Source organism: Triticum dicoccoides, chromosome 1A (genome assembly GCF_002162155.2).
Source record: "Triticum dicoccoides isolate Atlit2015 ecotype Zavitan chromosome 1A, WEW_v2.0, whole genome shotgun sequence".
NCBI lineage: Eukaryota > Viridiplantae > Streptophyta > Magnoliopsida > Poales > Poaceae > Triticum > Triticum dicoccoides.
Genome location: NC_041380.1, coordinates 400914874 through 400940737, shown reverse-complemented (window position 1 = coordinate 400940737; position 25864 = coordinate 400914874). Strand labels below are relative to the sequence as shown.

The 25864-nt window shown below is 49.1% G+C and overlaps 2 protein-coding genes across 2 annotated transcripts; one reads left to right on the top strand and one right to left on the bottom strand.

Moving 5' to 3' along the window:
- The first annotated feature begins 7237 nt into the window (after positions 1-7237).
- LOC119275871 (homeobox-leucine zipper protein HOX1-like) lies at positions 7238-8806 on the top strand. Its single transcript, XM_037556801.1, has 2 exons — positions 7238-7964; positions 8096-8806. The coding sequence occupies exons 1-2, from the start codon at positions 7383-7385 to the stop codon at positions 8501-8503; spliced, it is 990 nt and encodes a 329-aa protein (XP_037412698.1). The 5' UTR covers positions 7238-7382; the 3' UTR covers positions 8504-8806.
- A 3306-nt stretch (positions 8807-12112) lies between these two features.
- Positions 12113-16032, bottom strand: LOC119275863. The gene is made up of 8 exons (XM_037556791.1): positions 15911-16032; positions 15741-15782; positions 15446-15603; positions 14756-15364; positions 14488-14628; positions 14257-14388; positions 13046-14160; positions 12113-12398 (listed from the first exon to the last, which is right to left on the bottom strand). The coding sequence occupies exons 3-7, from the start codon at positions 15521-15523 to the stop codon at positions 13108-13110; spliced, it is 2013 nt and encodes a 670-aa protein (XP_037412688.1). The 5' UTR covers positions 15524-15603; positions 15741-15782; positions 15911-16032; the 3' UTR covers positions 12113-12398; positions 13046-13107.
- Between the last annotated feature and the right edge of the window lie 9832 nt (positions 16033-25864).

The following is a 25864-nucleotide window of genomic DNA, read 5'->3' as shown; positions in this document are numbered from 1 at the left end:
GGTTTAAATAAGATGACCCTCGGGCTCCGGAAACCCAAGGGAAAAAGAGGCTAGGTGGCAAATGGTAAAACCAAGGTTGGGCATTGCTGGAAAAGCTTTAATCAAGGCGAACTATCAAGGGGTTCCCATTATAACCCAACCGCGTAAGGAACGCAAAATCCGGGAACATAACACCGATATGACGGAAACTAGGGCGGCAAGAGTGGAACAAAACACTAGGCGAGAGGCCGAGCATTCCACCCTTTACCAAGTATATAGATGCATTAAGATAACAAGATAATATAATGATATCCCAACAAGTAAATAAATGTTCCAACAAGGAACGGCCTCCAATCTTCACCTACAACTAGCAACGCTATAAGAGGGGCTGAGCACAGCGGTAACATAGCCAATCAACGGTTTGCTAGGACATGGTGGGTTAGAGGTTTGACATGGCAATTTGGGAGGCTTGAAAGCAAGTGGTAGGCATCGTAGCATTGGCATAGCAAAAGAGCGAGCAAACTAGCATAGCAAAGATAGTAGCGATTTCGAGGGTATGATCATCTTGCATGCACAGTTGTCAGAGTTGACTGGATCCTCGAAAGCAAACTCAATGGGCTCCTCATTAGCGAACTCATCTCCCGGCTCTACCCAAACAAGACAAACAAGCAACAAGGATACAATCAACCACGTGCAAGGATCAAGCAATATGATGCAATGATGATATGCTATGCGGGATGCGATGCGGGATGCAAAATGCAAGATATGATAGGAGATGCAAGAACCTGGCCTCAACTTCGAAATCCAAGTGTGCCACTGGAAAGATGAGATGAAATCGCTTGAAAACGATATAAAGAACGCCGGAATCGGAGTTACGGTTTGGAAATGACAAGCGATTCAAAAATGACTCCGGTCTGCGATTTACAGCAAGTAGCCAACTAAATGCAAAGAGATGAACATGCTACAGCACCCAAACATGGCATAAAAATACATGGCAGGGATGCATTCAAGATGCTTAACAAAAGTCTAGCACTGAGCTACGGCTAATTCATCCATTAACAGGTTCAAACAAGCATGGCAAAAATGCATATGGCAAACAGATCTCAGACTTAGTGAAATTAACACTTGTCTGGAATTTCAGATCAGGTAGCACTCTTCGGAGCAACAAAACTACATGCTACAGGAACCGAACATGGCAAAGTAAAGCATCGCATGGAGCTACTCAAAGATCTTAACAAAAGTCCCTTAGTGACCTTGAGCCAAAAGGGATCAGAAAATACAATTGCAAGCATGTGAACATAGCAAAAACATAATCAGTTTTCAGACTTAGTGAAAACTGGCACATGCTGAAACATAACTCAAGTAGGCATGTTTACGAGCTCGATGCACTCACTACGATGTAAGTCATGGCAAGACAAGCATACACCCTTCCACAAAACACAAAATGCAAGCTAGACATGGCAAGAACAATAGCATAGCATGCACGGATCAACTACAACATCATCGGCAAAATTGCAAACAAGTTGACAATCTGCCCAGATTCACAAAGTAGCAAAAGTAGAGCTTGATTGACTCAAGCTAGGGTGCTCCATAATTGCAAATAAAGACATGGATGGATATAGCACTACACTATTAACAAAACATCCTTACTGATCATCCACAAAAGAGACACGGATCACTAGGAAACAACATGAACATATGGCCATATGAGATAAACAACTCAAGGACTTGGTGGAATTGCCAAGTCCCTGAAACAGAATTAACAAGTGCACCACTTTGCAAGCTCGTGCTAGTCACCACACACATCACAAAAATACATGGGTTGCACCTCTGGAAAGATGACAAAACCCTTAACAAAACATATGTAGAACTCAGGGGCATATCATGCACACATTAATCATGGCAAAAATGACAAAAAGCTAAATAGAGTAGCAGATCTGACAATTATCTCAAGTAGCCATCTTCTAACAGCATTTCCGGCATCAAGATGAACTCAAATGAAAATGACGCACTGGAATGAAATGATGCACTCTCTGAGATGAACATTTTGATATGCTACATGCATGAATTGGAGCTACGGATGCAAAGTTACGAGGCCATGAACATGAGCACTTGAACTGCAGACTTAGGAAACATTCGGGGTCAACCCTAGGGTTACTGTTCACCCTGATCCAGATCTAGCGCACACGCACTGTAGTAGCTCGGGCGCCGGAGTGGTCGCTGTCGCCGGAGCTCGGGGTCGCCGGGGTGGACCGCGGGCGGCGCCGGAGCGGAGAGCCGGCGAGGAGGAGGATGGTGCAGGGCGGCGCGGGGACTGGGCTGGCGAGCACGGGCGGCGGCTGGCTCGCGCCGGCGAGGTGGCGGCTGCACCGGCGATGGAGAAGGGCGGCGGCGGCTGGCGGCGAGGCGCGCGGCGGAGCGGCGTACTCCGGCCACCGGAGCGGGGCGGCGCAGCGGAGGAGCAGGCGCCTCCTCGGGCGCTCGGGCGGCGTGGCGATGGGCCCGCGGGGCCGGCTGCGGGCCTCCCGGGCCGGAGCGGTGGGCGGCGACGCAGGGGCCACGTGGTAGTCCTTGAGTGGTGGCGGCGATGTGTCCGGCGGTTGGCAGACGTGTCCGGCCGCGTGGAGAGGAGCGGGGCTAGGGTTAGGGGTGGAATGACCCGAAAAATTTCGGGGGAGATGCTATTTTATAGGTAGAGGGAGCTAGGAGAGTCCAAATGAGGTGCGGTTTTCGGCCACGCGATCGTGATCGAACGCTTTAGATGATGGAGCAGGTTTTGGTGGGTTTTGGGCCAAATTGGAGGGGTGTTGGGCTGCAATACACATGAGGCCTTTTCGGTCCCTCAGTTAACCGTTGGAGTATCAAACGAAGTCCAAATGATACGAAACTTGACAGGCGGTCTACCGGTAGTAAACCAAGGCCTCTTGGCAAGTCTCGGTCCAATCCGGAAATGTTTAATCCCCACACACGAAAGAAAGGTAGAAATGATCACCGGAAGAGAACGAAGCGCCGGAATGCAAAACGGACAACGGGGAAAATGCTCGAATGCATGAGACGAAAACGTATGCAAATGCAATGCACATGATGACATGATATGAGATGCATGACAACGACAACAACACACGGAGACAAAAACCCGAACCCGAGAAAATAAAATAACTTAATGCCGAAAACGGCAAGAGTTGGAGTACAAATTGGGAAAGTTACATCCGGGGTGTTACACCTAGGGTGACACAGAACTAGCTCCATTTCATTGATATAATGTAGGCATTTTTCCCAATATAGTCGTACGTGCTTATGGAAAAGAACTTGCATGACATCTTTTGTCCTACCCTCCCGTGGCCGCGGGGTCCTTACGGAAACTAAGGGATATTAAGGTCTCCTTTTAATAGAGTACCGGAACAAAGCATTAACACATAGTGTATACATGACTCCTCAAACTACGGTCATCACCGGTAAGTATCCTGATTATTGTCACTTCGGGGTTAACGGATCATAACACATAATAGGTGACTATAGACTTGTAAGATAGGATCAAGAACACTCATATATTGATGAAAACATAATAGGTTCAGATCTGAAATCATGGCACTCGGGCCCTAGTGACAAGCATTAAGCATATCAAAGTTATAGCAACATCAATCTCGGAACATAGTGCACACTAGGGATCAAACCCTAACAAAACTAACTCGATTACATGATAGATCTCATCCAACCCATCACCGTCCAGCAAGCCTACGATGTAATTACTCATGCACGGTGGTGAGCATCATGAAATTGGTGATGGAGGATGATTGATGATGACGATGGCGACGGATTCCCCTCTTCGGAGCCCTGAACGGACTCCAGATCAGCCCTCCCGAGAGGTTTTAGGGCTTGGCGGCGGCTCCATATCATAAAACGCGATGAATTCTTCTCTCTGATTTTTTTCTCCCCGAAACTCAATATATGGACATGGAGTTGGAGTCGGAGAGGCAACAGGGGGCCCATGAGGTAGGGGGCGCGCCCCCACCCTCATGGCAAGGTGGTGGGCCCCCTGGCCTTCATCTTTTATAGGTATTTTTCTTATTCTCTGAAAAGTGGCTCCGTGAAGTTTGAGGTCATTTTGAGAACGTTTGCTCCTGCACATAAATAACACCATGGTAATTCTGCTGAAAACAGCGTCAGTCCGGGTTACTTCCATTCAAATCATGCAAGTTAGAGTCCAAAACAAGGGCAAAAGTGTTTGGAAAAGTAGATACGTTGGAGACGTATCAGCATCCTCTTTGCACTCGAAATAGTGATCATAGCCGACCACCCCCTCTCTAATACGATTGAAAAAATGCCTACTCACACGGAAACGACGGCGGAAATTTTGATGTTGGAACAACGTATTTGTTGTATCAAAGTAGTCCTTCCAAAGAAGGAAATGCCCGCTCTCTCGGTTGCGATTCAACGCCGGAAGGTGGCCCGGAATGGGGCCACGAAACAACGACCGCTGGCTGTTGAGGTGGTGATGGACCAACACGGCAGCCAATATCTCCTCCTCCTCGTCGGACGACGAATCGTCGGAGTCACAAAGGAAATTGTGGAAAAATAACTCATCGACGGAGTCCATTTTCGTACCTTGGCAAACTGTCGAACATATTGCGGGCGTCGAAGGAGACGGCCGACGAGGGGAGTCGCGGCGCGCACGAACCAACTAGCTACCCTGCCGACGTCCGACGAGTGGGCTACCGTCCGACGAGCGTGCCGGTGAGGATCTGGCCAGGGTGGCGAGGCGACCTCTTGGTCGCGGGTGGCTGTGCGGTTGGGGAGCGGCGGTGGGAAACAATTTGCTCCCCGGCGGCAAGACGGCGTTGGCAGGGCAACGGGGGGAGTGAGCGGCGTTGTTGGGCCGATGTGGAGGCGGCGGCTGGCAGAGTCGCCGGCAAAAAGGACGGCGGCGTCGGTGATGAAGGAGGCGGGCGAGGGTTGCTGTTGGCTGGGGGGTGAGGGGTGAGGGGAGGCCAATGAGCCACCATCCAGCGGGCCCGGGGAGAGGAGAAGGTGAGCGTGCGCGCGTCTGTCGTGTGTCCGCACCGACGCAAATCTAGCTCAAAATGGGCCGGGAATGGGTAGCCCGCGAACGAAAAGCGGACGCGTGTCCGTTTGGGTCGACGTGTTGGGCCGACTTTTTCATCCGCGCCAACCCAAACGGACGGCGGCGGACGAAATGGGTCGCCTCATTGGAGTTGCTCTTATTCACTTTTGCAATCCAATGAGAACTTCTATCGGTCCATGAAGTGGTCCGGGCAATCATTTTTCGCAAAGCAGAGATAAAAGTAGGAGAGATATATAAGAGTTCAGACATCCATTTGACCAAACAAAAGCCTCCGCGTAGTCCATCTCTCTTTTCTCTCTCTTCATATGTGTCATGGTCTCCCTCTCCCCTCTCTCCTCCCAACCGGACATCACACCATAAATAGCCACCGCATGCATGGTCCCCATCTACTTTTTCTCCTCCCAATCAGATACTTTATAATTAGTCTTGGATGACTCCCTCATGTATCATGTCCGCGGACTACGTTCAGACACAAAAAGGACAGAGCCGAGGAATTTGCATGTCAGCGTCGGAGATGCGCTAATCATCGGGAGCATCTGCTTGATCTATATTTTGAGTTAATAAAAATGCAACCCTCGTCCCTCGCGTCGCTCTCGCGGGCGGCGGCGTGGGAACCCTAGCCCCACCCCACGCCCGCCTCCTACACCATCCCAAGCCCGATGCGCGTCGGCGGCGGCGGGGCCCTTCTTCTTCTCCTGGCGTGCGGCTGTAGCGCAAGATGCGGAGTCTTGCCTGATGCGGCGAGGGCGCGTCGTCTGACGCGATGGCCAGACGGCGGTGCGAGAGGGTGGCCAGGCCGAGGCGGCTGCGCGAGGAGTTGGCTTCGGGGCGGCGGCGCGGTCACGGATCCATCGTGGATCTGGTCCTGCAGGCGCGGTCTCAGCCTCCCCTGCTCGGCCGGCGGGTCTCGGTGGGGGTGACTTCTCCTTGCTGAGATATGGCAGCGGCGGCCTGGATCATCCAGACCCCGGCAAAGATGGCGGCGGCCCGTGCATGAGAGATGGAGGTCTTCGATCAGATCTGGGTGAAAACCTGCTATTGGCTATTGCCAAGGCCGACGATAGCGACGTTGTCCGCGTCGTTCCCTTCCTGAAGGCATCGCCGAGGAGAAGTTCAAGGCCACTCTCTGCTACCTCGGAGGAAAACCCTACATCAGTAGATCGGATGACGGCGGCTCTCTGGTGTCGTTTCCTCCTTGGGGCGTCATTTTTGGAGGTGCACACGAGCTCGAGGGACCAGAGGACGGCGTCTTTGGTGGAGCGGTGCTTCATCTTACACATCGATGGTGGCGGATCTCGACGGCGTGGCGCAGTGGAGATTTGGCGTTTGATGCGCGGAGATGGACTCGCGCAGGAGAAGGAAGCTGTCTGGTGTCATGGTGACGTTGATGGCAAAGAGGCCTGGCAAGGTCGGTGCTTCAGTTCTGCTCTGAGGATGGACCGAGAGATGATGGAGGTGACGGCCCTTGTAGCGTGTGGTGCTCACTCGGAGTGTGCCAGATCGGTGTGAGACCCAATCCACGTAGTGGCTTGGATGGGACACCCGGCTTTAAATGTTAGGCTTTGGTACTATACCTGTTTGGTATTAGGCCCGGACATTCAGCACGCCTTCATAAAGGGGATATGAGTAGCAACGGTGTTGTCAAGATGGTGGCTTCAGACTTATTAATGTATCACCTTATATAATCTTTGTGAATAATTACTAGTATGGCTGCATGCATCGTCCAGATGCAGAGACCGGAGTACATCCTCCTTTTTTAAAAATAAATAAATAGAAACAGTGTTTTCTAAATGAATGACTTGTTTAGATTCGTGGAAATAAAGCGGTTTGAAACGGATTGGGCGTTGATTTTGATTGATCTGTTTTCTGCAAAACCCCGGCACTGACATGCCGACAGGTCCGGGTATCACCATCGGGTAAGGGGGGCAATCCAAAAGAGGTTGGGGGGACCGGGAGCAAGTTCCGCTGGTGATGATTGGGCCTGCCTGCACTGCTGCACCGCACCGCACGCCAGGGTGCGGAGGTGACGCCACGCGCGACAAGCCCAATAGTTGGTGCTCGATCCATACCATACTCCATTCCTGACCAGCTTTCTCCATTCCACCCCACAAATTAAACTATTCTTGCTTCTCATCTCAATCACCACTCCATAATTAATCAGCCCTCTGAACCCTGATCCTCACTCCGCCCACACTTTAAAAGCCCACCCCCCCTCCGCTCTTCTCCCTCACAATCCACGGCCACCAGCTCCAGCGGCCTTCACGTACGTAGCTACTGTTACTCGCAGAGAGCAGGGACGACAGATCCGACAAGGAGATCAATGGAGATGACTGTTAACGGGAGGGACACCGAGCAGCACCACCACCTTGGCCTCGGCCTCGGACTCGGGCTCAGTCTCGGCATGTCCGGTACGACGTCTCCCGTCGAGCCGGCGGCGCCCCAGCGTGCTCTGACCGCTGCTGCGCCGTCGACGCTGGGGCGGCAGCAGCAGCAGTCCTGGAATGGCGCCGGCCTCTTCTATCCGGCCTCCTCCGGCGAGCAGCCTCGCTCGCATGCAGATGACCGGAGGCTGGCGGCGTTGGCGTGCCACGAGATGCCGTCCCTGCGCGGGATCGACGTCAACCGGGCGCCGGCCACGGGGGGCGCGAGGGGCAGCTGCGGCGCCAGCGAGGACGAGGAGCCCGGCGCGTCGTCGCCCGACAGCACGCTGTCCAGCCTCAGCGGCAAGCGCGGCGCGCCGACGAGGAGCGGCGGCGGGGAGCAGGAGCGCGCCGGCGCGGGCAGCGACGACGAGGACGACTCCGGGACCGGCGGCGCCGGGTCGCGCAAGAAGCTCCGCCTGTCCAAGGACCAGTCCGCCGTGCTCGAGGACAGCTTCAAGGAGCACAGCACCCTCAACCCCGTAAGTACTCCTATATTCACCGTCTTCCAACCAAATCAACCAAGGTCAACAAACAAACAAAAACAAAGATCCCAATATTTCTTCTTCCATCCGTCTAAATTTGGGATGCTCTACGTGCGTTGATGGAGCAGAAGCAGAAGGCGGCGCTGGCGAGGCAGCTGGGGCTGCGGCCGCGGCAGGTGGAGGTGTGGTTCCAGAACCGGAGGGCGAGGACGAAGCTGAAGCAGACGGAGGTGGACTGCGAGTCGCTCAAGCGCTGCTGCGAGACGCTGACCGAGGAGAACCGCCGGCTGCAGCGGGAGGTGCAGGAGCTGCGCGCGCTCAAGCTGCTCGCCCCGCCGGCGCCGCACCTCTACATGCGCGCGCCGCCGCCCACCACGCTCACCATGTGCCCCTCCTGCGAGCGCGTCGCGCCCTCCGGCAAGCCGGCCGTCGACGAGAGCCGCGCCGCCATGGTGACCCGGGCCGTGCCGACCGGGCCGTGGGGCCCCGTCCCGGTGATGCCCGTGTTCCTGGGCAGGCCGGCCCAGAGGTCATGATGAACTAATTGGTGTGTCATGTCATGCGTTAGTGAGTTGGGAGCTTACCATCCAGTGGCCCTACTTGATGGAGTATCTATAGGAAGAACAGGCATAGTAACTAGGATAGCTGGCGAAAGAGAGGAAGTAACTAGGGATAGGATCCTGTTTTCTTTTGTTTATAAGTAAGTACATGCATGTTTAGTTTGAACTTAGAAACTTTTGGTGTTCCGTTTGTTCACCCAACAAGTAGTTGTCCTGTGTACAAGTGATGCAATGGGTTTTAGTACTTCTGCATACAAATTAAGGTGTTGTCTTGTTGTACGAGTGAGGCATGTGTTTTATCTCTGGACATCAATGGCTGATCTGTTTTGTTTAGACGCAACACAGTATGTTTCCCCGCAAAAAAAAAAACACACACACACACACACAATATGTTCAACTGTGGAAGCTTACCGCCCCCGTAATGCAGAGAGTCCCTTCCTGTTCCTGTGGTAAGATATTTTGCTGTGTAAGATAGTAGATAGATGCGTGAGAATGAGACATGCATGATGCATGGAGAGTTGAATTGAATCCATCCAAAGAGGAAATGTTCCATTTTCCTTTGCTATATGATATTAATCTTCTTCGAAGCGCTCGTTCTTAACAACAAGGGAACATCCATATTCGTAAGAAGAAAAAGAAAGCGTACACGTCCCGAAAAAGGGCAGAGAGTAGAGCAGAGAATCCGGCCCAGCAGAAAAGAGAAGATAAGAGTGGCGCGAGGCTAAGGAAAGTCCACTCGCAAATGCGCCAGTCACACGTACGCCAAAACACATGACATGCGTCGCCCATCACACCAATCGTGCAGGATGTGGACCGGCGACCCCGACCCGCCGGTCCTCATCTCCAATTACTTTCACCTCACCTTATTATACTCCGGTAAACACTGGTACGAGTGTATAGTACTAGTAGTATGTCATTAACAAGTGCAGTGCGTGATTCTCAAAAAAAAAAAACTGCAGTAGTACGTGTACTAACTTAGTAATGAGCGCGAGGAACGTGGCGACGCATGATTAATTTGCGGCGTGCAAGCTGCAGACGCGATCTTGGTTAGATTCGGGCGTGCGGTAATGTAATCAGGGCGACTAGCCCGAGACATCCCATGTGCGCAGGGCCACTAAACTACGCAACCGCACGCCTCCCTGTCTCCTCCGGCCGCCTGCCGCCTGCCGCTGCCACCACACGACACAGATAAGTGAGCCGTAATAATTATTCAATTCAATCAAGCGATCGTCGAGCGAGCCATGCCGATCATTCGTTCGTTCGAGATCATCATCATTAGGCCAACTCCACCCATCGAACCTATTCTGTCCGGTCCCGTTCGTTTGGAGTAAAAGTGACAAAAAAGGCGGCCCAGCGTGCGGGAGCAAACGGACTTTTATCCGTTTTGTGTTCGTTTTTGACCAATTTCCGGCCCAAACTTGCGCCGTTTTTGGGGTGAAACGGACATCACGCGGACACGCGGGTCGTCTGCGCATGTCCTCCCCTGGCCTGCCCGTCGGTGGCACAAAACGGGCCTTTTTCTATCCACCCCCTCCCTCCCTCCGGCCGCACCTCCTCCACTCTTCCCCACTCTTCCCGCCGCTGCCGCCGCCATTGCAGCCGTGCAGTTCGGACGCGAGCTCGCCCAACCCCTTCCCCTCGGCGCCGGGCTCGGACGCGACCACGACCACCTGGTTTGCGCACCCGCCGGCCGGTTTTGGGGCGGATCCGGTCGATCTTGAGCTCGGCCGGCTATGGAAGGCCGGGCCGCGCCATGGACTGGCCGTGCACCTCACCGGAAGGCTCTGGCAGGGCCGCAAGGCCACATGCAGGCAGTGGCTCCTCCTCTAGCCGCTCGGATCTGCACCGTCGGTGGTTCACCGGCAGATACACGAATGGCGGTCGGCCGGACTCGGTGCTTGCCCAAAAGCTCGCCGGCGCACCGATGCCACTCATTAAGTGCGACCACTGCCCAAGGATGGTCGTGCGCCGCGTGTCTACAACGCCGGAACATCCCGGATGGGTGTTCATCAAGTGCTTAAACGATGGGGTATGCGCTTTCTTTAGCTTCGGTTTGTGCTCTAGATTTAACTAGTTATGCTAACTTCAAATTTTGTTGTGTAGAATGGATGCAAGTTTTGGTATTGGGAAGAAGAGTACATCGATATATTGATAGAGCGAAATTTAGTACATGTTCGTGCACTTTTAGCTAGCATAGAGGCTGTAAATGAGACAAGTGCACTTGTTGCTAGATTAGAGGCTAGACACGAGACTAGGTGTGAGGAGGAAGCAACATCGACTTCTGGCTTGAAGAAGAAAGGAGGATGCCAGATCGAGCCTCCTCCTCCACAGATCAACAACGAGTGCATCGAGAAGGCCCTAACCCAACTCAAGGAAGCAGTTATGGAAGTTGGGTATCTTCTAAAATGTATTCTTGTGGTTTTTGTTTTCTTTGGTCTTGCTTTACTAGTCAAAATGTGATGATGTATTTTTTATTTACCAAAAATGAATGATGAAATAAAGTTAAGGACTTGCAAAAAAATAATACACGGACAGGATACGGGCGGGATGTGTCCGCGCGCTGGGCGCACGGCCACCGTATCCCAGGACAGGCCCGGACACGACCCCAAATCTATACCCAAAAGGACAAAAGCCGGACAAAACGGACCTTCGTTTGAGGTCGCGCGGTGAAGTTAGCCTTAAGGCCCGAGCGGCCGTCATTGACTAACCACTGCTCCGTGGATGCGAGCCGGGACACCTTGCCCCCTCTTTTGCTCAACCTGTCTTTTCCTCGCTGATAAGATACTACTCTCTCCATTTCAAAATATAGTGCGCCCGTGTTTTCCGAGGTCTAACTTTAACCATAAATTTAACCAACAAGACTAACTGCGGCAGGAGAAAAAATTATATAATTGAAAACTTCTTTCGAATACGAATTCACTGATATAATTTTTGCTCCCGCCGCAATCGGTCTTGATGGTTAAATTTACAGTCAAAGTTAAAGCACGTGGATAGAGGAAGAGGAAGTATTAGCTCCTTTTTTTTGAGAGTGAGGTGATGATGAAAAGTTTAATAAGTACTGCAGCGGCACGCACTGATGTCTTGCCTGCAAGAAAGTCTCGGATCAGAAAGCCTGTCTGCTTCTCCATCCCTTGGTCTGAAGTCTGAACGAGTCGCGCCGACTGGACAACTGCACGCACCATCTGATCTGATCTTGACCTGGTTCGGTGCCCGGAAGAGATCAACGGCGACGGTAGCAGCAGCCACATGGGTCGTCGTCATGGTCCGGCCGATGCGTTGGACCCGAAACAAACCAACCGACAGACCCGACCCGGCAAAGGTCCAGTGATCGGATTCAGATCACAGCCCGGACTTGCCAATCCGCGGCGGAGATCTTCTCATGATCCTCTCTATCTACTACCGCAGGTTCCGCGGACGTTCGCGCTCGCGGCTTGGCATGCATCCACGGAACAAGAATCCTACCTGCCCGTTTCATGACCTGCCTGAACCTCACAAACATGCTGCTGCCCATGGAAGAAACATCCAGGTTTGATGAGACTCCGGAGACATGGTATTGGTACAGAGGAATGATGTTGGAAACAACCATGCAAAGAACATGGATCCATGGATCTCATATTATAGTACAGGCCAGCATAGTTCAGAAACCAGGGGAGTGCCACATGCAAACACTACAAGCCAGCAGGCCAGGTCAAGAGAGAATACATATTATACATAACTTAGAAGTTCACAGTGCCAGCTAGGCATCCACTCTGCTGAAATGATGAAGATTATACCATGGCTTCAATCAGCATCTCAGGCAGACAGGCACTGATCATGTCTCACCCGGCAGACCGTTTTCGACAGTGGATTGGGTGCCCCTTATTGCAGTTTCCTGTGGAAAAAGATAGAAGAGAACACATGTGATTAGGTCAAATCATGCTCAAACGCAGAGAAGAAAAGGGAAATTCAAAACATGCAGAGCAGAATGCCAGGTTTGCAGTAGCAAAGTCAGAACAAGTGCCAAGTACTCCCTCCGTTCACTGTTATAAGAGGTTCGAACTTTTTTCTGAATCGGATGTATATAGACGCATAGTGTGTTTGTTCACTCATTTTAGTTCGTATGTAATCTAGTATATTGAAATAGCCACAACATCTTATAATAATGAACAGAGGAAGTAATTCCAGAACAAAAAAGAAAAATGCTTGGCTTCCAGCTTTAACTCGCAAGGAAAAGAACGGCTAGCAAGGATGACGTAAATGTTTTATCCTCTTAGTTCAGGAACGATGACAAGAGAAAAGAACTTGGTTAAATATAACAGCAAAACGAAGGAGGAAGTGGAAGGACTGAATATTTCCACCAATATTATGCCGTTCAAACATGACACATTTCTGTACAGCTTATCAGCTAAGGTAAAAGCTTGAGCTACTTGTCTCTTCTTCATGTAAATAGTACTTACTTCACATGGCACCTAAACATAAAAGGAAATGCAGGCTCAATGAAGCTAAAGTATGTAATGCAGAGTATGGGAGTAAGGTTACCAAAGTTGCCAATGGAAATGCTTCATTTTTCTTCATCAGCATCTCAGCCACTGAGCTGTTAATCATGAGGGCGTTTTCGGGCCATTGACAGGAGAACGTTTTCTTACGGTCCTTACAACCGTGCACTCGCTGTCTGAACTTTCCGGGGTACTCAAATCAACAACAGGAGTTCCTTCAACAAAGTTGATAGCAGGAGTCATGTCCATTTTCTTGTCTTCCTTTGACGGGGTCACATTATCATCCAACGCCATCACAGATGATCCGCCCAACGGCGTGCTGCAAGGCTGGATCGCCATCTTATCCTCAACGGAACACTCCATTTCATTGTTTTTCTGTTGTGTGCTAGGAGTACTTGGCAGTGACACAGCTGAAGTTGGTATCACCACATCCACATGACCGCTGGATGGATTTAGTTTTGCGACGTTTACATGTTCTTCTTCGCTGCACTGGTTCACTCTGCCTTGATCTCCCTCCGGATTATCTGAAGCATTTCCGGAGACATTGGTTGCTACATCTCCAGGTTCTTCCGTTGCCGGTGACACAACCAAAGTTGGTACCATCACATCCTCAGGAACATTAGGCGATGTTGGTTTTGCGACATTTTCATGTTCTTTGCTGCATTGGTTCACTCCATCATTGTTTCCATCTGGAATATTGGAATCATCATTTCCTGAACCAGTGGTTGTTACATCTCTAGGTTTATTTTTTCCATCCCCAGTCTCTTTGCTGTTGCTGCTATTCCGTGTCACGCTGTTTTGTCGAGAATGAGTCCGCGTGGGTCTGTAACCTTCCCAGTCAGGATCATCTTCAGAGTCCGCACTGCTCGAAACACCTTCCTCGCCCTCCCCGGAACTTCCATCTTCATGCTCGTCGACCGACGTGTCTTCCATGTCCTTAGTTGCCAGCTCTGAAGTATCATCTAGGAGCGTGTCAACATCCATCTCGTCACCATCATTCTCCACATTGTTATCTTCTCTCACTGCAAGTTCAGTGCCATTTTTGCCGGCTTCTCCGCTGCAGCCTTCAAGTCCAGAGACTTCACGCATGAACTTGGCGAGCGCGTCCGTGATGCTTGCACAAAGATTACCCGCAGCCTTGCATAAGACCTCCTTCTTCTACAGACAAAGGCGCGTTAAAACACACAAAATCATTAGAGGGGGAAATGTCAATGCCACTGAAGATAATTTTCGCACAAAAAAGGCGGTGGTTACCTGTGGACAGTACTCCGGTAGGACATTTGATGACACAAAATTTGCTATCGCCGAGACGTCGCCAAGCAGGACAGACGCACTTGAACTTGATGCGCCCCTGGAAATGATCTTGCGAGTGGCTTCCCTTTTCAACTGCATGCAACATATGAAGCAGATGCAGAGGATGATCATAACAGTTACAAAAAAGCATTGCTAGTATTACAGAGGAAAAACTCCAAGAGAAGAACTTACAAAGCATTTTCCGAAAGATCCATTGTTCTTCATGTCCATCTCGATGATTTTATCCATCAGCTTCCTGTCCCACGCAGATACTCTCGGCGTGCCGTCAGGTATCTCCATGCCACGGACATCAAGCGAGTCTAGGTACAGAATCTGCATTGCAAAATAAAACTAAACGTGTTAGACTAACTTCAGTGTGCAGTTCAGATAAAATAAATTTATACTTAGGATTCATTCATATTCCTTCCTTGTCTCATGAATCATTGTGCAGAATGCTCACCACGAGATAGAAGAGGCAACCCCCTGCGCTGTTCTTCTTGCCGAGGGAAGAGACGCACTTCTCGAGCTGCTCCACAACGAATTTGCACCAGTTGAGCTCCCTGATGGACCCGATGTTCACCAGCGCGGGGAAGCACCGGGGGCTGACCTTCAGGCTGCTGGTCGGGCAGAGGAAGGACGAGAGCACGAGCATTACGAAGGTCCGGAGGAAGTGCTCGTCCGCCGACTTCATCAGCTTGATGGACTTCTCCAGGCTCGCCATGGAGGGCGGCCTGTCGACGCCGTGCTTGTCCAGCACGGAGGCGATGCTCTCGTCGTCCAGCCCGTACACGACGTCGCGGCCGGTCTTGGGGATGCCGAGCACCCGGTGCACGCTGTCGACGGTGACGGGGATCCTGCCCCGGCCGGGGATGACCAGCTCGGAGGACTCGGTGTCGAACCGCCGGAGGAGCCAGGTGGAGAGCCTGGCGGGGACGGTGGGGCACTGGAGCCGCAGCAGCCCCCCGAAACCGGCGCCCTCTATCATCTCCCGCTGCCCGGCGGTGAGGTGCGGGTACAGCTTCATGATCCTCGCCGGCGACGCGCGGTGCCTGAGGCCCTGGGTCGGACCCTGGATTGGGATTTCTCGTTAATCAGGCATACTATACAAGAAGAAGAAATGCAGCCGGGTGAGGTTTTGCGCGCCCGTCACCTTGTCGCCGGGTTCATGGCCGCGGCTGCTCCCCCACTTCCTCTCCTTGCGCTTCCTGCTGAAGCCCCACCTGCCCATCCTCGATGGCTCCGATGGCGATGGCAGCGAGAGCCGACTAATCTGAAAATCTACTCGGGGCTCGCATTGCTCGTGCCGATCTGGATTAAAACCCACCAAGAAAGGAAAGCCTCTACTCAATCGTCAATCAATCCATACCGGATCAATCACCTTCCCTCTCTGGACCAATCAATGCATACTGGATCAAGGCATTATGCAGAGAGAGAGAATGAATCACCTTCCCTCTCTGGAGAAGACCAGGTCGGCCTGGATCTGGATGCTGGCAACAAAGGCAAAAGAGGAGACTGTCAATGGCTCCTCCAAGCTCATCACTCCTACCTCAAAAACATGGGGCATTTACTCCTAGGCTGCAGCAAGAACAGAGTTGGTGGAGGCCAGCATGCATACCTGAACCCCGGAAGGAAGGTGACGACGAGGACGAGCCCCCCCAACTGACTGGTGAATGGTGATGTGAGGAGAGAGAGGTTTCAGTTTCGTGGCCGCGTGGCGACGCAGCCCTCACCACGACATCGGTGCGGCTGCCACTGTGACAGTCTGCTACCAAGGCCTAGATTTTCGCGTGCGCTTGTGTTTCGCTGGACCCGATGTAGTGCTGGGCCTCGCCAGTCAGAGACCCGCAGACCACTTCCTCGAAAAAAAGGGCGCAGACCACCATTTACATGCAGCATTGTTTTTTAGTTGAATTTACATGCAGCTTCTTTTCCTTGAAAGTTTGGGTTTTGGGCCCAGTTTCCATCCCGCGTGAAGTTCGGTGAAACCGGCCCAACCACGGGATTCGGCTTGCCTGCTCCTCCCTTGCTATCATCTATGCTTCCACTTCATCCTACGGCTGTTTTTTTATTTTTCCTTTTTAATCTAATCATTTTCCCTCATGATTTTAACGGGTGAGACCGGGTTTTATTTTGTTCCAATTATGAGGTACGTTCTCCGCCGATCAACGGAATTTCTGGTGCATTCGGCACCGATCCTATTCCGCACCTTTAAGGCGTTGCCACCAGGCGTTGCATCAGCCATCTTGAGTCTTCTTTTCTAATATCTAGCACACACATTCGTGCGTATTCGAAAAAAAAAACTCCGCATCTTAAGTGCTGGTTATAAGATATTTCGTCAAACGGCGCACACACCCCTTTGCCCTAGGCCCGCGGATGATTTAGTCTCACTTTTTTAAATTTCAAAAAATTATTGCGCAACCTCATGGCTTTGCACTACCCATGGTAACCAGTTGGGAAAGTTAACCTGCAATGACTTTTACTTCTTTTTTCTTTTCTTGTTGTGTGTCCCATGTAAGGTAGGGACCGGCCAGTTTTTTCTTTTTGGTTTTTCTGAACCAACTTTTGTTCTATTTTACTTGGCTTTTCCTTATTATTTTTATTCAAATGCATGGATTAAAAAAAATTCATGAACTTTCTCTCAAATTTGTGTACTTTTTTTGACCTTGCGAACTTTTTCCCTAATTTTTATTATTTTATTTCAAATCCGTCAACTTTTTCATTTTTTTGCTAACTTCTGTTAGTGAACTTTCTCAAATTTGTGATTTTTTTTAAATCCACGAACTCTTTTCAACTTGTACGAACCTTTTTTAAAAATCTATTGACTTTTTTAATTCAATATTTTTCCCAAAATGGTTGATTTTTTTAAAATCCATTAATATTTTAAAATTTCATGAAATTTATTTGTATTCTTGATTTTTTTTCAAAATATGTGATCTTTTTTCAAGTTTTTGATTTTTTTAAAAACTGACAAACTTTTTTCCAATTTTGTGATTATTTTTCCAGAACTATGTTTTTTATGATTTCATGAAGTTCTTTCTGAATTACTGTGAAATTTTTCATATTCACAAAAAAAATTGGTGATCTTTTTAATTTCATGATTTTTTTAGAAAATCAACTTTTTTGTGAACTCTTTTCTAAAACAATTTTTTTCTGAAGTACACGATCAATAATCCACCTGACAAACAAATCAATTAGTCAAACTGGTCCACCGATGAACTGATTGAATAGGAGCGAGCGGGGAGCCGGGGAGCAGGCATCCGTGAGCGCCAGCTCTCCGCATTAAGCGCTAATTAATGTGTTCAGTATGTGCTGGCCCATATATAAGTTCGCCCACATATCATATCGGTGTTCCGAAGCTCCAAGAAATGGCTCGATTTTGGTTACATAGTCCTGCCGGTTCTTGGAAGCTTCCAGCATAGTTTTTCAGTCGGATATTTTATTCTGTTTTTTTTGGCTTATCAGTTTTTATTCAATTTATTTTGTTTTAGTTATATTAAAAAAGTCACAAACATTTTAACATTCATTAAATATTTTAAATTCCTGAACTTCTTCCAAATACAAAAGGTTTGCATCTGCAAACATTTTGAAAATTCATGAACTTCTTTTTATGATTATTTTAAGAATTTTTGAACTTTTTAAATTTATGAACATTTTTTAAATGTATGATATTTTTGGTAAAAAAAGGTAGTCGGTTTTTCCATGAACCATCACAAGCTAGTAGCAATCGGATTTTTTAGCCAACAAATGGTGTTTTTTAGAAGGCTAGTGTAGGGAAAAAACAAAGGGAAGGAGCAACACGAACGAGCGCGGTCCACTAAGATAGTGACGTGAGCGCTATGGGGCAACTTGGCACATAAGGCGTTGTAGAGGAGGTTGCTCAAAGGAATTATAGGAAAATTGCACAGGGAGTTTGAGTTTGAGAATTTTAAAAGCAAAGTAATTTGCTCATGGAGATTTTCTCATAGCGCCTGGAGGCTCTCATTTGTCGTTGGTCTGGAGGGCAATATTGGATGGTCGTGACACTTTGAAGCAAGGTTTGATAAAAACTTAGAGGCAATGATGATAATACTGATCCTTTGGAGGACAATTAGCTCCTCCCAGATGGACCATTTACAACCAACTGTGTGTCTTCATCATCCACCGAGAGGAGTGAGCGAACTAATAAATCATACATCTACTACATAGAATACGAAGAACTAGAATGGCTCTTTCTTTCAATGGATATTGAGGTCATACGGAATATTTCATTGTGCACAAGAAATCAAAGTGACTTTTGGATGTGGTATCATGATCCTAGAGGAGTTTTTACTCCCCGGCCTATTAGCCAACACTAAGGTTAGTAGAGAGGCATGTGAAAGGACCAAGATGTCGCCTAGAGGGGCGCGAATAGCCAAAAAAATACACATTCAGCTTTATCCTGATGTGAATTAAACTAAGTGGACATCTTAAAGCACAAATCCTAAATATAGTATGTTCAACTAAGTGCAGAAGTAAGCAGCAGAAGGTTACACAAGTTATATCACAAGATATGAAAATGAATGATACAACCTTGAGTAGGGAGCAGGGTGCAACTTGCTCCATGATGTCTTCATCGATTGAAGCTTTGTGTTCTCACCGTGGTCTAAGTTTAATGATACTCTTCGTTGGTGCATATGCCCAATCTAAACCGCAAGGCGCTCAGGATTATCGTGGTGGCGTAGCTTGGGGTCAAGGTACGTAGACGACACTTGTTGACTTCCTTCTACTCCTGATTGTTGGCTTGTTGAAGTCTGCCAAGCAAGCATTTGTTGTTGTTGCATTTCATTGAGTCTCGGTATCATCATGCCTTTCGATGACGTTAGTGCTACTCTAGAGTTAACTTTTTGTCCTCTCTCTCTCCTCTCTCTCTCTCTCTCTCTCTCTCTCTCTCTCTCTCTCTCTCTCGTGTTCATTGTCTTGTTTGCCAGACCGTTAGAGATTCGTGAACTTAAAAAAATCCGGCTTTCATTTTTCTTCTTTGGTGTATATTCATGATGTTTGCATAACTTCATGTGTGTATCCTAAAAAAACAACTATCAACGAAGGTTATGAGTCTTATCTTAACATGTTTGAACAATATATTCAGATGAGGAATCTTTCCCCTAATTGATTTTATAAAAAATAGATAGTTAGATCTTCCAACTAAATAAAACAACACAAAGAAACTACTACAATTCGAAAAGAGAGAGAATGAAACTGCCACGTAACTAAGAGCATCTCTAACCGATCCCCTAAAAGGCATCATGTAACACCCCCAGTATCATGCTACAGTAACCTCTATGTTTAAGCTAATCATTTTTCCAAACAGTGCTTAATCACCTTTGTTCAATATCCCATTTGAAATTCCGGTCAATTCAAATTCAAGTGAAGTTTGAAGTTGCTCAAAAGTTGCTGGAAAAATGTTCATCATTTGCTAAAATTCCATAACAATTATTTGTTAAGGAACACAACATCACTTTTGTGCAAACATGAGCATTAGCAATTATAACATCACCAATTCAGCATTTTTAAATGCTATCCTAATTATGAAAAATACCAAATGAATTCTTCTAGTCTCTAAAATATTTGTGGCACAGTCTAAGACAACCAGGGAATAAAAGGGGAACTTCCCATATTTTTCCCAAGTAAATAGCATGCCCAACATTTTCTTACCCACCTCTGTTTATTAAATAAAAAGAAAAATAGGATAAGAAAGAAAAAAAAGACCGAAGTGCACTATGCACTTAGGCCTGCTAACTACAGTGAGGCCTAGCCCACCTACCCCCCTCATATTCCTCCTTTGTTCACAGAGGGGAGGTGGACGACGGCCAGCCGCCCGTGGCCGCGATGGCCACGCGCCGGCCATCCTGCGCCTCCCCATCGTCTCCCACGGCGGATAAGGCCTCCCGCCCCTGCCAAACCCTAGCCAGACCCAGATCCGCCTCCTCCCTCTTGCTCGTTCCCCTCTCGCTCACACGCTCGTTCATCCCGAGCGCCACCGTTGCCGTGCGCCGGTCGAGCCCGCGGCCACCGGGTCCCTCCGACCCCGCCGATCTGTCCGGAAGATCCAGCACCGCCGACCCCTTCGTCCAGCGCCGTTGGATCAAGTCGGGGAGCAGCACAGCAACACCGGCGACCCGATCCCCTTCTCCAGCCATCGCGACGCCGCCGCCTCGATTCGCTGCACCGAGTCCTCCCCGAGCACGCTGCCGTCCCCCTACAGACTCGCCGTGAGCTTCTTCCCCTCCTTCCCCTCTCCATTCGCCCTCGCGCGCCTCCTAGCTAGCTCGCCCGCCGTCGCCCGAGCGCGTTGCCGCCGACGAGCTCGGTGCCGTGGCCAAGGGCGCCTTCACATGAGGCCGAGCGTCGCATCGTGCTCCTGGGGTTCCTAGGGGCCCAACGCGCGCGTCCGTTGCCCTCGCCGAGCCCCGTAGCCCGATCCCCGCCAACGCCCGTTCCGGCCGTCCGCCCCGCTCGACGTCGTCATCGTTGCAACCCGCCCCCGCCCGAGCTAAGGTCGCAGTTGGATGCGCCGCTTCTCCCGCGTCTGAACGAGCCTAGCCGCACCCGATTCGAGCCACCGTAGCACCGTTTCCGTCGAGCACCCGTACGCGCCGCCGCCTCTGCTCATCGTCGGCGACGATTCCGGCCAAGTCCGGCCGCGCTAACGCCACCACTCGACGCGCGACATCGACCGTGTTCGAACGCATTCCGAACCGCGTGAAACGGTGCCCCGTAGCAAAATTCTGAGCGTCTCCGGCGAGCTTGCCGCCGCGGGAGGCCACCGGAGCAACTCCGGCGCCGGCCGCCAACGTGGCACACCTGGGGCCACCCCCTGGGTCACTGCCAGTGGGGCTCCTGGTCCCCTGTTGACCAGTTGACCTGGTCAACTGCGCTGACTGGGCAGGCCCCAGCCACTAACGTGCGGGCCCCACCGCTTAACCCTCTGACTAAGATGTTTCATTAATTAAAACTAATTAGTTTATCTAATTAGTCTACGACAGGTGGGGTCCACCTGCTAAATATCTTTGTTTAGTTAGTTTTAAGACTCTGTTAGCCCTCTGTCTATGACATGTGGGTCCCACTGGACCCACAGGTCAGGTTTGACCTGGTCAGCCGTCTGTTGACCCGCTGATGTCACAGTGACATCATGCTGACATCATATATCATTTTCTGTAAATAAAATAAATTCATAAAATAAGAAAATCTTTAGAATTTCATAGAAATTAAACCGTAACTCGGATGAAAATGTTTTCTACATGAAAGTTGCTCAGAAAAATCCAACGAATCCGAATACGCGGTCAGTTCATCTGTCACATGCCCCTGGCATGCTGAACATGGAACTTCCCCCCTCTTTTCCTCGGTCTGGAATCCAACTAACATTGGGAATTCATCCTCGGATGTTTATCCCCTCCGTCTGCAACGTGTAGTACTAAGTTAGGGCAACCCTAGCTCTGCCTATTGTCATGTTATGCCTTGTGATGCATTGTTTGCTTTGTATTTACTGTTTCTTCCCCCTCTTCTCTCCGGTAGACCCCGAGACCAATGATGCCGCTGTGATCGACTACGTCGATGACGACCCCTCCTTGCCAGAGCAACCAGGCAAACAAATCCTCCTTGAGCATTCCGATATCGCCCATTTCTTTCCCTCTCATGCTTGCATTAGAACTGCTACTGCTTTATGTATGATCCTACTCTGATGCATAGCCTGTTTTTGTTACCTGCTTTCATACCTTACCTGCTTATCCTAAACTGCTTAGTATCGGTTGGATAGTGATCCATCAATGACCCCACCTTGTCCCAGTTGCCTCGCTTTATGTTCGATGACTTGATCAACGTGATCGACGTCCAGGCCCCGACACCGCACATCACCCCCTAGTTGTACGACTCTGCAGAGTTACCATCGAGTGCCGAGGGTGGAACCTCTTACATCACTCCTGATGAGATCTCTGTAGTGTAGCTATCCGGTCATGGTCATCGAGGGTGATTTCCTCCTTAACTACTTCTGGTACGGCTCTGTCGTGCAACCCCTCAAGTGTGAACCTCGAGGGTGAATCCTCTTACGTTCACCTTGATGATTACATCGAGTGGAATTCACCGAGGGTGATTCCTCTGGTTTTCCCCTTGGTGTTAGACACACAATTACTATGGTTAATATGACTTTACAACTGAACCATGTTACTAAAGGTGGGTAGGCCCTGAGGGGTACCGGCGCGAGCTTAATAGCGAGTGATGTGGAGTCGGGTTGACCTGGAAGGTGCCCGCAAAATACTTACGAGGCATGGCCGGGCATTCTTAGCCCTTGCCGCAAGTACTCGAGATGGGGCGGCGGGGTCACATCGATCGTGAGTCTCTGCTCGTTACCGCGTGCTCCTAATCCACTACAGTTTGGATATTTGATCCGAGGGGCCTCTGGCCTGATAGCACTAACCATCACGTGGGCATAGTATGGGCGTTCTGCGTTGTATACATCAGCCGAAGCTTAATAGACGTCAGCGGCTAAGCGGCGCGCGCCGGGTTGGACTGGTAAGCACCTGCCTTTTGAAGGAGGTAGCTAGGTTTGCTCACCATCCGCGTACGCAACGTGCAGGAGTTCCCGAGGAGATGGCCCATGACCCCTGGGGGCATAGGTTTAGTCCGGCATGCTGACCCCTCTATTAAACCTAGGTCGGGCTGTGGCGTATTGTTTGGCCGAGGCCGGGCATGACCCAGGAAAGTGTGTCCGGCCGGAGTTAATCGAGCGTGGTGGGTAAGTTGGTGCACCCCTGCAGGGAAGAAAACAACTATCGATAGCCTGTCCTACAGTAACGAACACTTGGAGTTGTATCCCGATCGATACAACTAGAACTGGATACTTGAGATGAGAAATGGATTGTGATGAGAAATGCATAGTATGGCTCTGGGATTGCTTTCCCGCAGGGAGTCGAGAAAGGATCTCTGGCCGAGGTTGATAACACTTCTACTACTTTACTTTATGCTACTCTACTCCCTCCTGTTGCTGCAAGATGGTGGTTTCCAGAAGATGCTAGTCTTCGATAGGCTAGGCTTTCTCCTTCCCTTCTGTCATTCTGTAGTTTAGTCCACACATACAACCCTTTCCTTTGATACGTATGCATACTTAGTTTAGATCTGATGTAAGTCTTGCGAGTACGATGAGTACTCACGGTTGCTTTGCTACTTCTTTTTCCCCCATACCCGATTGTTGCGACCAGATGACGGATCCCAGGAGCCAGACGACGCCACTGATGACTACTACTACCCGGAGGATGCCTACTACTACGTGACGACCGCTGACGACTTGGAGTAGTTAGGAGGCTCCCAGGCAGGAGGCCTTGCCTTTTCGATCGTTGTTGCTTTTGTGCTAGCCTTCTTAAGGCAAACTTGTCTAACTTATGTCCGTACTCAGATATTGTTGTTTCCACTGACTCTTGTGTTTTCGAGCTTATGTGTTCGAGCCCTCGAGGCCCCTAGCTTGTAATATAAAGCTTGTATTATTTTAATTTGTATCTATAGTTGTGTTGTGATATCTTCCCGTGAGTCCTTGATCTTGATCGTACACATTTGCATGTATGATTAGTGTACGATTGAATCGAGGGTGTCACAAGTTGGTATCAGAACCGACTACCTGTAGGTAGCGCCCTTTCCAACTCCGTGGCCTAAGTTGAGTCTAGTCGTCCAAAAACTGTTTTACTAACATGGCTGTGTGGCTTATGGGCCCACGTCGCCATTGGGTGGTATTAGGATCTTTTACTCCTCGTATATACTCTGGGACTCTGATCTCTCATCTATTCGGTTTAAACGATTTTGCTAACTCTGACATTAGGTTCTCGTAACCACTTCATCCCGGAGAGCCACTTCATTCCATATGATCGCCTGCTTCATCATAAGACTTTGAAGATACTCTTCGATGTTCGTTTGAGGACTTGTGCCCATCGCTTTTGCAATTCCCTACCACCGAAATATCCTTATGGATAACTACACACACTTGCCAATCTTACATTCTATCCCATTGATCTTGTTATTACTAGATGCCCTGAACTGCTCTCCTTTGTTCCGAGAATCCTTTGAGCTTACTCCTTTCAGTTCCTTGTCATCTGAATACCCCTACGGATAACTTTGTGCACCTATCGAGTATCCGCTCATCCTCAGTTGATTCTTGTACTTCCTAGAAGTCTTCGTAATACCATTCGTTCTTGTGAAAATCCTCAACAGCCTATTGTTCTTGAATTTCTTTCTTGCTTGCATTATGGTTAATACCATAAGTCTAGTAATCTTACTGTCAGCTTTTGTCATTATCATCTTGAGTCCGTTGATACAATGTGTTGAGAATGCTCGCAATCCTCAATCAGATCCTAGAACTCTTCCTTCCGGCTCAGACGTCATTTTAACATGTGATGAATCTCGATCAATCAAGTCGCCATCAATTTCACCCCTAAGGCTATTCTACCTATCCATCCCTAATTAGAGCATTGCTTCCGATCCCTTGTCTTGGAATTCATAATTCCTTTGCAATTGAGCTTTGAGTTAGTCAGTTGTTTCTATAATCTGATCTCCTGGCATTCTTTCTTCCTCTGGTTGAATATTGATGCGCACATCAGATCCCTTGTGGACCACCAGACCCCCCTTTTTCGGATTTTATTCGACAATGTTCTTCATATCCAATAAGCTTGTGAGCCTTTCCTCGGATACATAATGCTTTTGGTAAATTGTATCCTCCGCTTTCTCAAGCATGCTCTACTACCGAGCTTGTGTTACTTATTCTCGAAATTTATGATATATGTTCCTAAGATGCCCTGATGGGTTGAACCTATGCCTTCCCTAATCTGTGTGAACTCAAAAGTTATGCGAGTTATACTCTACTGGCTTTTCGTTCGATAAAATTTCAATACTACAGCTTCATCAAGGGCGAGAAGTAAAATGAAAGGTTATGCATTGTAGAAGTGGGAGTCGACCTTGAACCTTTGTGTTCATGCCCATGGACCCGATGTAGAACTTATCATGGAAGCTGCTCGTAAAAATAATTATTTCTTTGGTACAAGCTCATCTTGTCTCCATGAATTGATCCTTTCTATCGTGATTCCGACCATATTTCCTCCTTGATTCCATTTACTGGATAAGTTAAAATACTTACCCTCTGCAAATCATTTTCCCCGTCCAACCTCTACTCCGATTTACCTTCTGGCATTACACCTAGTACTTGATACTGGGAAGTTTTATACCTCATCACATCATTCCTAACCTGATCGGCTATATTTTTATCATGTCAACTTTTTAACTGGGCTACCTGGTCCTTATGCCCGGAGCAACTTCCGACGATGAGCTAAGCTTACGTACATCTTCCTCACCTTATCATTTCGCCTTGAACAACAAGCTTAATTTCGAGTTTGTGTCGTACCCATGGTTCCTATAACCCTTTTGCTTCAAAATTACTTTGAGTTGATGTCATCACCGATCGATTACATCTTCATGAAACCTCTCGACAAAATTATCAACATTCTGAGCTCTTCCAGAATATCAATCAAATTCATGATGAGGAATACCATCATTGCCCCTCGATGATTTGTGTTATCAT